Raw genomic sequence first — 15,861 nt, forward strand, 5'->3', positions numbered from 1 at the left:
CACCGCCCCACCCCACTTCCTTATTCACTGCCTGCCCTATGAACCACTCCCATCCCCCACTCTCCCCTGGACTCTTGGATCCCTGGCCAGTGTAAATGCCCGGAATCTACCTTTCTGCAACAGCCATCCTCTTCCTTCATGTTTCTATCTGCAATCCCAGCGAGGTTCATTACTGAAGTCTGACACTACCAGCCCAATCAGGTTGGCCAGTAGCTTTGGAGGATGGGGCTTCCTCCCATTCTCAGCTGACTTAGCCCCCTCCCAGTGTGTTATTGGTGTGGGATGGATTCTTTCTGACATGTCAAATGTTGGCCAACTTTCATTCTGGGGTTTAGCACATTACCCTTCCCATAAAATGCAGTCCCACTGCATTTATAAATGTGTAGATCAATAAGGATACCAGTAGTGGCATGTTTGACTAACTTATTAGAATTTCCTTGAAGAAGTGACTGATTTGAAAGCAAAGGGAAATTTTCTCTGCTGTTGGTGGTAGATGGTAGGCAAATCAATTTAAAACGGTCATGAAGAGGGCAAGGAGAGGGGTTGGGAGAAATTTCTTTACAGAGGGTTGAAGATTGAAGCACTGGAATGCCTTGCCATATGAAGAAGCTAAGATGGAGATCATTATAGATTTTAAGAGGATTAGACATATACCTGAAGCAGAGAGGAGACAGAAATGTTCTGGGTATAGTTTAGACTGTTCGAGAAAAGGGCTGGTCAGTCTCTTTCTCTGATGGAAATTTAAATGATCTGATCCAACAGAATTATGCAGTACGTACCAACTTGCCCTTTGACCAAATTAGCACCAGTATCAAAATATTCCTTTATAGTGACATGGCCTATATTAATGAGAATGTAAAACGTCTGAATCAACTCCCCCAAAGAGGGGAAAACGAAGCAGTTTTGAGTGAGACAAATGAAAATAATCCATTGCTGTACTGACTGAAGAGCTGCAAGTTCTTTAATAGTTAGGTTCCCAGCATAAATGATTGCAATGGGAGTTAAGTTCAGACACTGGGGTATGAAGGTAACTATATCTAACTTAAGATGCAGTTGATTTTCTGACAACGAGGGGTATTGTGACTTGGCATTATGTCCTCCTTGCCTGATTTGTAACATAGTTACTTATAGTCACAACTTACACGGCCAATTCTTCTTGTTGTGTAGTTCTTTGGCAATCCTCCAATATAAATCATACCCACAACATCCAGAATATCTGCAGTTTTAGGACTAACTGTCATTGCCACATTGAGGCCAATTGTAACGGTTACTCTCTTCCTTTCTCGGACAATTCTGACCTACAAAAAATAAAAACAGATTTATTAAAACATGAAACACAGTGTAGAATTAGGCCATTCAGCCTACTATGTCTGTGACAGCCAAAAAAAGAAACTAGCCGTTCATTTTAATTCAATTTTCCAGCTCTTAGTCCTTAGTGCTTGCCGGTTGCAGCACTTCAAGTGCAGATCCAGGTACCTTTTAAAGGAGTCAAGCCTTTCAGCCTCAGTCACTCAAGTACCAACTTAGGCAGTGAATTCTCGATGCCCACCACCCTCTGGGCAAAAATGTTTTCCTCACGTTTCCTCTCTCATCCTTCTACCAATCAACTTAAAACCGTTACTGTAGGTTTTATTTCACTTAAATACAATTGTAAATGAGCAAGCCTGATCAACAAGTAAAAATTTTAAAAAAAGATTGACATGTTGTACCATTCACATTCTCAGGACATCCCAAAGCTCTTTTGACATGTGGTCATTGATCCTCTGCAGACCAGTGTGGCAGCCCATGTGTACATCACAAACAGCAATGAGTGATTAGAGAAACTGGTTTGGCAGTGTTGGTTGAGGTGCAAAAATTGTCTGGAAACCAGGAGAACTCCTATTCTACTTTGAAATAGTGCGAAGGGGTTACATCTATCCACCCGAAAAGGCAGATGGAACCTTGTTAAAATGTGCTCTCTGAAAGTTGTAGTACTACAAAGAGGTGTCAATCACTGGAATACATTGCCCAATTATTAAGGTATTTAGCCTGCTGACATAATCTGTAAATTACTCATTATTGATTACCAGAATAACAATTGCAGGAATTTTCCTTCATTTTCACAAGCTATTGCATGTTTTACTAATCTTTATGGTTATGTCCAATGTTAAATATTTTAACACAAATTATACTGTTGGATATAAAACAGCTTTAAAATTGTTGACTAATCTTCCCATTTGTTATCAGTTCCTGAAGTCACTCATCTCAGCCTCGTCACCAATTTGTGGTGGTGTAAATATTATTCTTGCCCTTGTCTTTTATGCTGGAACTCTGCGATTTTTGGATTGTGGTGGCCCGCTCTGCCAGCCAGAAAACCAAAGCAACTGTCAGAAGATCCAACATGACTGCATGTTTATCAGGCAGTTAACTGCCTGCTGTTGACACTGCTTCCATTTGAGAATAGAGCTAACATGATCAGTTACCACAAGCTAATTGCAGAAGATGACTATTTATCTTATATTAAACATCAATGACCTTCGATCATGTGATTGAAACTGCTTCTTTGGTACTGAAAGACCACCAACTTCTATTTTTATTCAATATCAATGACCATTAATCATGTTCTCTGATATGGAAATATTTTATCTCAAAATTCAGAGACCTGGAGGTCTGCAGAATAGCAGGAATTATAGAACAGATGCAGGGAAAGGCTGTGTCACTTTTACCTTTCCAGAACCAAGTGGCTTAAATGTCTTTTAGAGACCTCCTAACCTGTTCCAAAAGTTCCAAAATCACTTATAAAGAAACTGGACCAGTGAGAGTGGGACTTGATATGTCATTTGACATCTCTGGGAAGAAAACATGTTATGGGGTGGGGTGGGGGCTTCGGTGGAGTGAAAGGGGGGTCTAATCAGTCAGGCAAGCTGCCTACGCTTGCATAATACTTTTCCTCTTATAGCTGATTCCAAAAGTTGGTTCCTAATATTTGCTTTAATTAGCTCTGTCATGTGATGAAATGTTGTGTAACATTGTGTACACAGCATCATCCCTAGGTGCCATTCCTTGGCATGTGCAACTACAATATATTTTTAAGACATTGATGCTTTATGCGTGTTGTAATAGAACTCCACTTAATTAAATTGTTAATGGAATTTGTTTTGTATTTATTACCTTATGCCATTCACCATCATTTATCTTCTTTTGAACAACAGTACTTGCATTTCCACTTCCAAGGTCATAGCTGAAATGAGCCATTCCATCTTTTACCTGAATTGTTGCAAAGTCTGCATGGTTAATTCTGGCCATATAAAATACCAGACCAGATTCTGCTTTGGTTTGAATTTCAAACTCAATTATTAGCCTGTAAACAAGCCAAAAGCTTTAATCAATATCCAATAGTTTGTCATGAACATTGCACTAAACGCCTTTCAGGAACTAAATTTTCTTGATTGGTTTCATCACACATTTGCAATGCAACCTTTAATAAATTTTCATTTATATATGTATTAAACAGCAAATCCTCAACTGCATGTCTCCGTGAGAAGGTTTAAATCAAAATTGAATTAATAACAAATAAATAGAGGCTACCACTGCAATGTCAAATGGGGTTGATTTCATATTTATGGACCTTAAGCATCACCTAGGCACAGTGCAGGAAGGAAAAAAACTGTCCAGGAGCATTGCCCTATCAGCATCCCCTATCAGATACCTATGCACACCCCTATCAGAATCTAATGAATTTATCTGTTAAATTCAATGAAAATAAAATCAACTAAGTTTTATTAATAAAGCAGATACTCACTGCTAGCTTTCCCTTTCTGCAAGTGCCCTACAATGCAAAGACAAAAATATCTAGTGGCACAATAGATGGGAGAGATCAATGGGAGGTTGTTCTGGGGGCTTCCTGCTGGGCACAACGGCCTCTGCATGTCTCCCAGCCCACTCCTGGCCAGGAGTGATTCACTCCAGTGAGGTTTACTACCGCTCCCCACAAAAGGGAACAGGCGGCTCAACTCCGCAGGAGAGAACAGGAGGTCGGAGAGTAACAGGGTTGCCCCTGGGCAGTGCCAGCCTGGCCCTGCAGGCACTGCCCAAGGGACAAACTGGCAAAGCCCAAAGGGCACCTTGGCACTGCCCACCAGGCATTAAACTGTGCCAAAGATGCAGGGCCAGAGTGTATGGAGCCTACTGGGGAGGCCCCACTGCCACTCTACAATCAGGATCATGAGCAGAGGGATGGAAGGTGGCGACTGGGGCTATCAAGTTGGAGGTGTTGGGGTGATCAGGCTGGCCAGCAATTGAAAGGCCGGCAATGAGGAGCCACTGCGCATGCACCGATCTTGGTGCTGACAGACCTGCTTATGTGCAATGGCCTGCTCAGCACTATGCTGCTGGCCTCTCCAGTGGGTATAGGGCACGCCCCCTGATTTTAAGAGTGTCACGCTGATGCACTCTGCAATGCTCACAGTGTTGGAGAATCATTCTGAAAATCTCGTTAGAGAAACTAGTGGGAGTTACTCCCGTTTTCACTCATACTGGGGACATGGAATTTTTGGGAGAATATCAGCCATAATTTTTGTTGTTTCGTAAAAAAATGTTACAACATCGAATGTGTCAAATATTTCAAATTGTGGCAATTCAACTTATGTCAACATGGTAAAGCTATATTCGTAACAAGATATACAAAGTAATGCAATATTTAAACAAGAGGACATCTTATTTTATCTAACATTATTATTTATTTATCCAACAAATTGGTACAGAAACAAGTCCTATTTACTCTAAAAACAAATTTCCAAGCATAATAAACAAAAATCAGAAGTTGAAGAAGTCATTGTGACGTGTTCCTGAATTACATTCTATAATCTAATTCTTCCCATAGAAGATGACCCTCTTGTTCTCTCTGTTTTAATTGGTAAATTACCTGCAATAATATGCATTAGTATGTTTCATGCCAAGATAAATATTTTTAAAATGTGCAAAAATGAAAGGTGTTCTCTTGACTTATCATTCAGCCTTGGGTGTCAAATAGAATAGACTATCACACAGCTGATATTGTGTAAAATTTCAATTGTTACCTAGTTTTGACTTTGGTATCATCAAACTCCATGGCAACATGACTATTTTTGGAGAGTCCAAAGCGCTTCGCTTTCAGCAGTGTAACTGGGGGTAAGTCCAAAGCACATGCATTCTACCAATAAATCAGCAAAAATAAAGATTCAAGATTCAGATGACAGTAATGTATTGTCACTAAAATATAAACAGACCATTGACAAAACAAGGAAAGCAGCTGTGTTTTGGAAAAATCTCAGTCAACTCCACAAGTTATACAATGCTGTAACTGAGTAGCATGGTTGAACATTAAAAATATAAAGATCCAATTTCATCAAGCTCCATTGAAAATCCCATTATCCATCTCACATTAAATACCCACCAAATTATCTGCCAGAATTTTCACAGAAAGAAACTTTCCTCAAGACCCAATCACATGAACAACTTCTTTTATCTGCATTGCATTTTCTTAAAAACTATGCAAGTTTTTTTTTGCAAATTGTACAATTCCTTTGCCAAGTGTGTTGTATAAAGTTTAGAACCTCTCAAGTATTTATTAATTTCCTATATCTACCAAGGGGAAACCTTCCATTCTGATGGATAGCAAAGACACTTCTGTAGTTATATTTTGGTTTCTTTTAGTGTAAGGTATTTTTTGTGGTTCCTGATACCAGCATGGTATATGAGAATACCAAGTTGTATTTCTAGCAGTCATTTGTTAATTTGAGCTATGGAAAGATCAAAGGTTATAAAATCATGCATTGTTATGTCAATCAAAAATGCTGAAGGATCACGTCCATTCAAAACATTGGAAAGGCTAGGTGGAGAACTTTTAAGTTTGCCTACAAATGTTATTATAAAAAAAGTCTGTGATTTGAATCTTCTTTTTGTGACTATTTATACATCATAATTACATTAGTATATTTGGAATAGAAGCAAAACTATTCTGTTTTTATTTGTTTTACCATGATTTCCCTGTATAAGCATACATTGACTTGTGGCTAAACTTCAGAAATCACTAGTTCGACCCTAGTTAGAGTACAGGGCATCACACTTCAGGCAAGATTTTAAGGCCTCAGAGATGGTGCAGATGGAAATTACTACAATGGCAGCAGGGATGTGGGAATTCAATTATGTGAAACAAGTAGAGAAGCTGAATTTTATCTCCTTAAAGCAGTGAAGGTTAAGGGGAGATACAATATAATTGAAAATCATGAAGCGATTCAGTAGAAAAAATGCTGGGTGGAACATTACCACTTTTGAAAATATTCTTTCATGGGGAACAAATTTGGGGCCCATCTTCAATGGTTTGCAAGTCACATAACCCAGAGATTTCCTGAGACTGCAGACCCATTCAGAAGACCTGTAGTTTTGGAAGGCAGACAGCAACTGGGAGAGGCATATGCGCCTCAGGCAGGAGAGCATGAGGGCCTTTCAACAAGGAGGTGCCATGGGAGATGAGCAATAATTTCATGCATGATGAAGGGTGAAGGCAGTAGACGCAGAGGTAAATCCCTCTGGAGGAGTCATAGGTGCCGTGGCAGTTGCCATGCCTGCCCATGGCCCCATTATTAGGGTATGGTGTCCATCTTTCCATGTCCATCTGGCCTGTAGCCAGGCATTCACCTCCACAGAGCTACAGGGTTCAGCATTCAGTGGGAGGCTGCTCTGAAGCTGGGAAGGTCCTGACAGAGTCCTCCTCATTCCCCACTGTTCTCCTAATTGCTAATTATTGGCTACTGCAGCTGATGAATGGGTAGTCACTTCCATTGTCCATGCATGATTTCCTGGAGGAGGAAATACACCCTAATCTGCAAATTGGTCTTGCCTTTAAATGTATGTCTGTGGGTCTGAGAAGATTCTATCCACTGGCAGAAATGTAGGTAACCAGAGATATAAGATAATTGGCAAAGAATCAAAGAAAAGATGAACAGCTTTTTTTACACAGAGAGTTGTTTTGATTTGGAATGTATTATCTGAAAGAATGATGGCAGCGACTTCAATAATAACTTGCAAAAAGTAAGGGGAAAATCTTGCACAGCTAAGAGCAAGGAGAGGGATGAACTGGATAACCCTTTCAAAAGCACATGGCCACCTATATACTCTATCGTTCCACGGCCAATCATTATATAAAAACGTATAAAAATTCTATTTTACTCCAATCTATTTGACATAGTGCAAGAAACGAAAAGCTTTCATTTTGAACGCTTTCCTATCTGTTTAAAGTGATTTTAGATTTTTCTGTAATGAACCAGTAAAAGTCCAAATTGATCTTTCTTTTTAAATGAAGACTTCAATGTTTGGACATTTTGTAAAATGATTAAAAGGAACTTGTTTGAGAACAATGATTTTTAAGGAATGGGGAATAGAAGGTCACATGAACATTTCCTAAAGATTATGAAATCTATTTAAACATAGTTATTGGATGACAAAAGATACCAGAATGGGGCCATGGTCAGTAGCAAGCTTGCTGTTCCGCAGTTCAGAGAGATGCACATCCTAAGAAGCAGCAAATGCAAGTAAAAAATGTTAGCAATCGAAGCAAAGAATAAGATCATATATCAGCCAATTCCAGTAAAGGATTTTAAAATGCTGTTAATGCTGCACATATCAGAAGCCTTATTGATAATAATGAATTAAATTGAGCTCCATTAGAATAACATTCTGATGCTGGACTCTTGCATTAGTAACTAATGTATAACTGAAAATATTGAAAAGGCAAATTATAATGGTCTCAATAAGCTCAATATATTTTAAATTTGATAATCTATGTTATTATTAATCAAAAATGCTGAACTACATATAAAAGCCCGCAGAAAAAAATGATACAGCCCAACCAGACCATGCTGCTGTATGCTTAGTGGTGGCTCGCTGGGTTAAGGGTATAACTTTTGCTTTGGGTGATGCCATCTACAAGTTTGAAAGAGGTCCTGGGTACAAATCCTGGACAAGCTCTGTGATGTTTTCTCCCACTGAGGGTCAGTTTAGCTCAGTTGGCTGGTTTGTGATGCAGAGTAACAGCAATAGCATGGGTTCAATTCCCGTACCAGCTGAGGTTATTCATGAAGGCCCTGCCTTCTCAATCTTGCCCCTCTCCTGAGGTGAGGTGACCCTCAGATTAAAGTCATCACCAGTCAGCTCTTCCTCTCCCAGCCTACCATTTGGGACTACGATAGCGACTTTATCTTTATGCTCCATACAAGCTTCCTCCTATCCCTCATCTAACCCGAACAGCATACTCTACAATTTGTTTCTTTCTCATATGTTCATTCAACTTCCCCTTAAATCTGCTGCAACCATACCTAACTCTAAATATTGCACTTCTACTGGCAACTGAGCTATTCAGGAGGATCCTGAGGGCGAGGTCAAGAGAGCACGACCAAACCAATTTAGGCAATTGTAATTACCTACATTTTACAAAAGTAGGCAATTTCAACCAATAAGAAAGGAATGTTAATATATCCAGTGTGTGCTTCCTATTTTTCCAATCTCCTCAAAATGTTTATGATCCCCTAACAAATCCTGATGGTAGATGGTGATAACAGAGAAAGTAGTTGCCAACTTGTCCGTAAAAAACAAAATATTAGGAACCCAAACACATTTCCACCAATGTTATGCCATAAGTGTCCCACATCATACTTTTGCTTCTATGAAGTCATTTAACTAACAATAGTGAAATAAATGTTTCATTGGCCACTCATGCTGCAGAGGAAATAAAATGTGGTATTTTACCGACATAAATATTTTGGTTGGAATTGATACACAATAGCAGTATAAAGAGGCAATTCGCAATAGTGTAAGCAATTTTTATAACCTGTTAAAAATAGTATTTTGTCTTTTGATCTGTGAGAATTTTCAGTTGGTGCCAATGACTAAGTTAGAAAATATTTGCCATTATAATTGAGACTTGAGGCTCCATTATATCAAGCACTGTGTGATTTATATTATTGATTTCCAGAGTTAAAGCAGCATTTATTGAATTTGATCTCCCAGAAAGGCATCATTACAGGAGAACTTTAGGGTTCCTGATACCAGTCAGGAGCCTTGACTTCGTCAATGCAATTCCTGAAATCTGTATGCAGGCAGCATGATTTTCAGATCTTTTAATAGGCTGAGTTCATCTCTATTTGCACTTAATGCTGCTATCAAGAAAGCAGAAATTCATGAGATTACCTATTAAGTTCAAACATGATCAATCAATTCTTTTTGATTTAGAAGTGGGCGGAACTTTCATTAATGCTTCATACAATTTATGCTAATTTGGAAAAAGAAGGAACTTACTGGAGCAGGAGTAGGAATTATTTTCAATTCAGTGATAGGTTTGACTGTGATTTCAGCTGTCTCAGTCTCCTCATCAGGAGGTCGTTTTGAATGTTTTAGGGTCGGGCACCTTCCAATGTCTGCATGTTCAAAGGATACTGGTTGGGCAAAATCCAGTGGTCTAAAAAAGAAGGTAACAAATAGGTGGAAGAATAATTGCATGACTGATGTAAATCGTACTATATGCAGCGCTGTAAGAAATGAACAACTATTTACAAAGGAAAGTGAAATAAGAACATAAGAACATAAGAAATAGGAGCAGAAGTAGGCCATCTGGCCCTTCGAGCCTGCCCCGCCATTCAATAAGATCATGGCTGATCTGTCGTGGCTCAGTTCCACTTTCCCGCCCTCTCCCCATAACCCTTAATCCCTTCTCTTATCAAAAACCCATCAACCCGCTTCTTAAAAATATTTAGCGAGGCAGCCTCCACCACTTCAACGGGCAGAGAATTCCAGAGATTCACCACCCTTTGAGTGAAGAAGTTCCTCCTCAACTCCGTTCTGAACCGCCCCCCCTTTATCTTGAGGCTGTGCCCCCTAGTCCTACTGTCTTTTTTGTAACAATGAAATCAGAAAATGCTTAAAATACTCTGTAGGTCTGGCAGCATCTCTGGAGAGCCAGATAATAAGACATCAGGGGGAAATCTTTCGCCGTTCAAGCCGTTGGGATTGTCCGATCCCAGTGGCAGTGAACCTCCTACCGCAGGTTTCATTCAATATCTTAACTTCTCCCTGGATTAGGAACTGTACAGTTTTCAACCAACACAAACTTATTACAAATTCGAAGGATAGGGGGAGAAAGACAAAATAAACAAAGGTTTTAAAGTTTTTTTCCCAGGAAAAAATAAATAATAAATGATGACAGATTAGATATAGATAAAAATAGATACAAGGGTCGGATTCCCCCCGTGGCATTTTTTTCAGCGACAGATCCACTGGCACCCAGCAGGATCTTCCAGTCCTGCTGATGTCTACAGCATTTTGTGTGGCTTGGCTAGACTGCTGGTGGAAAGGGCTGGAAAATCCGCCCATTGACTCTAAAGAACAGGAGACAATAGGGGCGGCAGCTTGAGTAGAATTAAAAAGGGATGGAGTTCTTTAGAGTTTTCTCACTCATTGTCTGTGACTTTGTGGAATAGCTGTGGAAATTATGAAACACAGCAACCACTGTCTCCACCTTTTGTGGAACTTCTGCAGCTCCTCTGCCAGAGTTATGGCAGGTGTACAGAAAAAAAAATGAAAATTCAGTCCAAGTGTTTTATAATTGACATTCTTCTGCAAAATTGCTCTGGTAATCCTAGTGTTGACATTGTAACATTCGCATGTAATTCAGCATGATGTGTGCGGTGAAAGCAAACTACATCCGAGACTCTATTGGTGGAAGTATATTCAATGGATAAAATAATTTAACATGAAAGCAAACATTTTACAAAGAGAATTAATACATTACATTAATGGGCACAGGAATTGCTAAGTCAATCTCCATAGAGAAATGTGCTCCATTCAATTAATTTCAGGATTTTGTTATAAGGGTAATTTACCAGTTGAGCAGTTTAAAATATCACATGCTACGAAATCATGAGCCCACTGCCTGTGACTTTCTCTCCAGTTTTAATGAATGAAAATGTATGGTTGGCTGCCCTGAATCTTAACTTGGCTTCATGTTCAACTACGTTCTTTTGTAACACGCACTGACTTGGAGTAGCTGATTTAGAAATAACCCTATTAATTCTTCCCTTTCTCCAATTTTTTTTTGGAGTCTTACTTACACTGAATTAATCACTAAGTTCCATATACATCCTTCAAAATGCGTGATGCTTCTTAACTGACTGACTTGGAATGAGACAGGAACACCTCCTACAAACAGCCTTTTAATGTTGAGAGGAAGATCACTGGGTAGCCGTTGTCTTTGAGCTCTTTCTTCATTCACTTGCACTATGAGCAACCTGACAACAGAAAGAACCTCATGTTATTGGCATATTTAAGAATTTTAAATACAAGACAATAGAAATAATTAAAATACATGCTGAACTGTATATTCCAACAAAAATTGCACATAAGGGATTATGCTAAATTCATACAAATGAGGAGGAAGATTTCCTCAGGTTTATAAATGTGTTAACTGTGTCCTTCCCAGATAGCTGCTAAGTTCAATTTTAGTTGCTGTAATGAAATAAAGGACAGATACATAATAATCAGGCAGGGGAGCATGGGGGTACATGATAATCACCTAGGACAGCACTACAATACATAGTAAACTGCCAGGACAACGTTATGGCACATTGCGGGCAGTTGGGACTTAATTGGGGGTACTTAGCAGTCAGCTGGACAGCATTGCAGGTACACTAGTGAACTGGGACAGCAGTGGGGCACATAGTTGTCAGCTGGGGCAGCTATGGGTGCATAGTACTCAGGTAGTTAGTGACGTCAGAATCTCCAACATCAGAGAAATAAGGATTAGCATCAGGGAGTTTAAATCAAATGGAGTTTCTGTTCAACATTCACACTGCAAACTGCACGAGGGGAGAGAGCAAGATCTAAGCACTGTCCTCTCATTTTATCCAAATTTAACAGTGATTAATTTATACAAAGCACATTACTTGACTAGCCTGCTAAATTTCAGTGGCAGGCTCACTGGGTGAATTTACAAACTTTTGTTAACAGTGAAGATATCAGTACGCACAATAAAATGTGAAAATTCAGTCTGAGGCATGGGTAAACCATTTAGAAACCATCATACCCTTTAGATCTTTGCAGTCTAACACTATGTTCCTTTCCATCATTGTACACTCCAGATTCTGGTTTGATTGTGACGCGCCGATGTTCCCGCATGCCAGTACTAATATGTACTTCCAAACGTCCTCTGTTTAGGAAAACTGCATAATATACCTGTTTGTATAAATCACAAAGTTCAAGCACAAACTTGCAGTGCAGACCACATTGACATTATTGGCAGTGACCCATTGCTTATAACAAAGAGCATTTTAAAATAAACATGATACAAAATATAATTTCCTACAGCAAATTATTTGTTGGTTTTCTTGGCTATAGGGATACCACTGGAAGTTAGATGTCTTTGAAAATAATGAATAACAGATACCAAACAGAGGATGAGAATGTTTTAAAATTCTGTATACTTAATCAGAATAACACAAATACTTAACATACTTAGTATTTCACATGTCTATTATTTACACTGCTTCAATATGTAAATATTAAATGCTGAGGAGCATAAAATAACTACCCAAAACTTGTAAAAGCGAGCAATACAACAAAATAATTTATAGTCAGCAACACCTGTCCAGTTTGGCGGCGTTTTCTCCTGATTTGAGCTGAAGCTTTTCCACTTCCATAAAGTATCATTCCAGTCTCATTTTTTGTACTGAAGGAAAAAGATATTTCTGTACCAATGTTCAGTGAGTGTGGCTGAAGCTCGACAAATCCAGGTTTATGGAAGCTAACAGTGTAGACATTCTATCAAGAAGAGCACAGTAGTGAACATCACGCAAAACACAGACAACCTCAAAAACATGAGTATGTATTGTATAGTGTCAAAATTCAATGTTTTAAAAACAAAGCAAGTTGCTATAAAATGTACAATATCATAAAGTTTTAGATATCAAACCTCCAATATGCAGCCTTTTGTTAATCCCAGATAATCTGCACCACTCAACAAATTATATGGCGACTGTGAAATTTCTATATCTCTGAGACAGCCACTATATTTCTTTAAATTGACTTCAGGCCTGTAATATATATAAACAAAATTCAATTTAAGTTTGTCAGCGCTTTTTCTAAAATAGTAGACACTTTACTGAAATAATGTTCAAGAAATAAAATAAAAACATTGGTGATAAAAGAGATATTAATATATCATTAAACTGACAAAAATATTTCTCCTTACTTCTTTAACCCACTATGGAAACATTTAGAAGGAGCGCTTGGTTATAAATAGGAGATTCATTGTTATGATGAATGAATTATGATATAACAGCTGTAGTAATATGTCGTGAGATTCCTTTAGGATGGAGTGATTATAATTCTTATGGAAAACTGAACAGTTATTCGTAATCTTGATGTAAGTTTGAATATTTTGCAGGAATTCTGTGTTTTAATAAGATATTGGGCACACATGCAGGTGATCATTGTGCCATGGATGATACACGCATGTTTCCATTAAATGCTGACTTAAATCTCTTGGTGAGTCAATATGGTATGGTTACTAATAAATCTAATAGGGAGTTCAAGAGAAACTTCTTTATCCAAAGGTGGGTGAAAATGTGGAACTTAATCCCATAAGGAGCAGTTGAAGCAAATAGCATAAACTTATTTAAGTCTATAAACACATGAAGGAAAAATGAATAAAAGGCTTTGCTGATAGGGTTAAATAGAAAGGGGTTGGAGGGGTGGGGTCCTGTGGATCAACAGCATGCAGATGGAATAATAGGGCTGAATGGCTTGTTTTGCACTGTACATTTTATGTAATTTCCTTCTGGGGACATTGCTTCTTGTTCCTGTTCATTGTTCTCTTAGTTGAAGCTAGCTCTCTTCTTCAACCTGCTCTATAGAAAAATCCCTTTATGAGAAGAAGTGGCATAAGAGACAGCAGTTTACAATAATTTTAGATACCTTAGACAGGCTCTGTTATAAACAGTCAAGACATCAGATAGTTTACTTTAACATCATGATAGTTTGCTCAATCACAACTTGAGTGGTTGCATGTGCTTCACTATATACTTATTTTGTCTTCTACAAGAATGTTTCAAAGGGATCATAAACTCAGTCTTGATATCCAAACAGCCATTCCATCGCCCTGACTTGGAATTATATTAGTGTTCCTTCATTATCACTGTGCCAAAGTCCTGGAACTCCCTCCACAACAGTAGTGTAGGTGACCCTACACCAGGTGGACTACAGCAGTTAATGGTGGCAGCTTACCATCATCTTCTTAAGGGCAATTTATTGGGCAACAAATGCTTGCCTTGCCAGTGATGCTCAAATCCCACAGAAGAATAAAATCAGTTCTTCCTACCCTTTGAAGAATGACGACTCCATGCATTTCTGCTGCAAAAAAGAATCCTGACAACAACCAGGGTGGTGGACATTAACTTGTGATTTTGTATTTAAGGTCACAGCAGTATATTAAGTAATTGGAACCCTTTTCTGTTCCATAGTGAGTGAGGGGTCTATGTGTGCCATTGATAATCTGTTTTTTGTTGAGAGAGCTGGTGATGGTGGAAAGCAGATGGTAAAAGTACAGATCTGCTTTCTTAGTTGGCCGGTTTCCATAAGAAGTTAATTAAATCACTGGTCCGGGAAAACAATGCATCTGTTATCTGCATGATTCAGCTGAGAGATCTGAAAGATATCTCCTGCTGTTGTTTGGAAGAGCTGAGAGGCAGGAAAATTCAAAGTAGCTGACACCTTGATAGAATCACTTCAAGAATTGCTCCTTCAGAGTCTATGTTCTGCTGCAGAAGACTATATAATGTCTCACAGCTTCCCTGATGAACCACAGGCACCATTTTGAACACTTCCACCAAATAGAAACCAATCAGATATCAGTTACCATTGGGTTAAGCCAATTAACCTCTCTAATTCCAATACCATTCTGCCATGTCTTGATCTTAACCTATTCTTTTGAGCAAGCGAGAGGGACACCTATAAGAAAGGCACATGGGTCATCTCAGAAAAAACAATGGTGTCTGATGAAGCCATTAGGACCCAATCTGTAATTTTACTTAAAACATTGTATGGGACAGCAGTGATGGCTTCCCCCTTGGCAAAACCAGAGTGTTTGTCACAAGAGGTCCAACAAGGCAAGTGTAAAGATATATTATTGGGTTTCCTTACGGGCCAGGAGGAGCAGAAGGTACTTCACCACCAGTGGTCATGCCTTCAGCTGCTTGGCTTGAAGCTCTCAAAAACCCTCCTGAACTTCTCTGCCTCCCTGTCCTTCTTAAAACCCACTTCTTTGACCAAGCTTATGGTTATCTTCCCTGTGTAAAGTAAAGCATTTTGGTGGGAAGAATGAGGGGAAACAACATAAAATAGAGGAGGGGGGATAGGTGCAGAAGGATCTGGGGCATACGTGCACAAACAATTGAAAATGCCAGGGTAAGTTGAGATAGTGGTTAATGAGAGTTCGTAGAGGCATACAGTACAAAAGCAAGGAAGTTATAGTGTTTACAAAACATTGGTTTGACCTCAATTGGAGGACTGTGTCCCATTCTGGGGATAATACTTTTGTGAGGATGTAAAAGTTTTAGAGTACAAACCAGGAACATGGATTTCAATTATGCAGACAGAATGAAGAAATGAGGGCCATTCCCTTAGAATCATTGAATTCCTGCTGAATCTTAAGAGGAAATGATAGAAGTGTTTAAAATCATGATGAGTAGACAGAGTAGATACGAAAAGTAGTTCCCACTGGCAGAAAGCCTAGAACACCAATTTAAGGTGAATGACAAAAGAACCAAAGTGACATGAGGACACACAATGGGCAGGGTT

At 38.9% G+C, this 15,861-nt stretch overlaps 1 protein-coding gene across 5 annotated transcripts in view; it reads right to left on the minus strand.

Moving 5' to 3' along the window:
- Nucleotides 1–15,861, minus strand: part of lama2 (laminin, alpha 2) — a 363,864-nt gene that overhangs the window by 11,603 nt on the left and 336,400 nt on the right. For all 5 annotated transcript variants that reach the window (XM_080192473.1, XM_080192472.1, XM_080192475.1 and 2 more), the window contains 8 exons: nt 12,977–13,097; nt 12,649–12,825; nt 12,092–12,240; nt 11,121–11,297; nt 9,313–9,472; nt 5,058–5,170; nt 3,151–3,340; nt 1,143–1,298 (listed from right to left, as the gene is read on the minus strand). In XM_080192473.1, the coding sequence (XP_080048599.1) occupies nt 1,143–1,298; nt 3,151–3,340; nt 5,058–5,170; nt 9,313–9,472; nt 11,121–11,297; nt 12,092–12,240; nt 12,649–12,825; nt 12,977–13,097 (1,243 nt within the window). The remainder of the gene's footprint in view (nt 1–1,142; nt 1,299–3,150; nt 3,341–5,057; nt 5,171–9,312; nt 9,473–11,120; nt 11,298–12,091; nt 12,241–12,648; nt 12,826–12,976; nt 13,098–15,861) is intronic.

This window comes from Carcharhinus amblyrhynchos, chromosome 7 (assembly GCF_965287045.1).
Source record: "Carcharhinus amblyrhynchos chromosome 7, sCarAmb.v2.hapA, whole genome shotgun sequence".
Taxonomy (NCBI): Eukaryota; Metazoa; Chordata; class Chondrichthyes; order Carcharhiniformes; family Carcharhinidae; genus Carcharhinus; species Carcharhinus amblyrhynchos.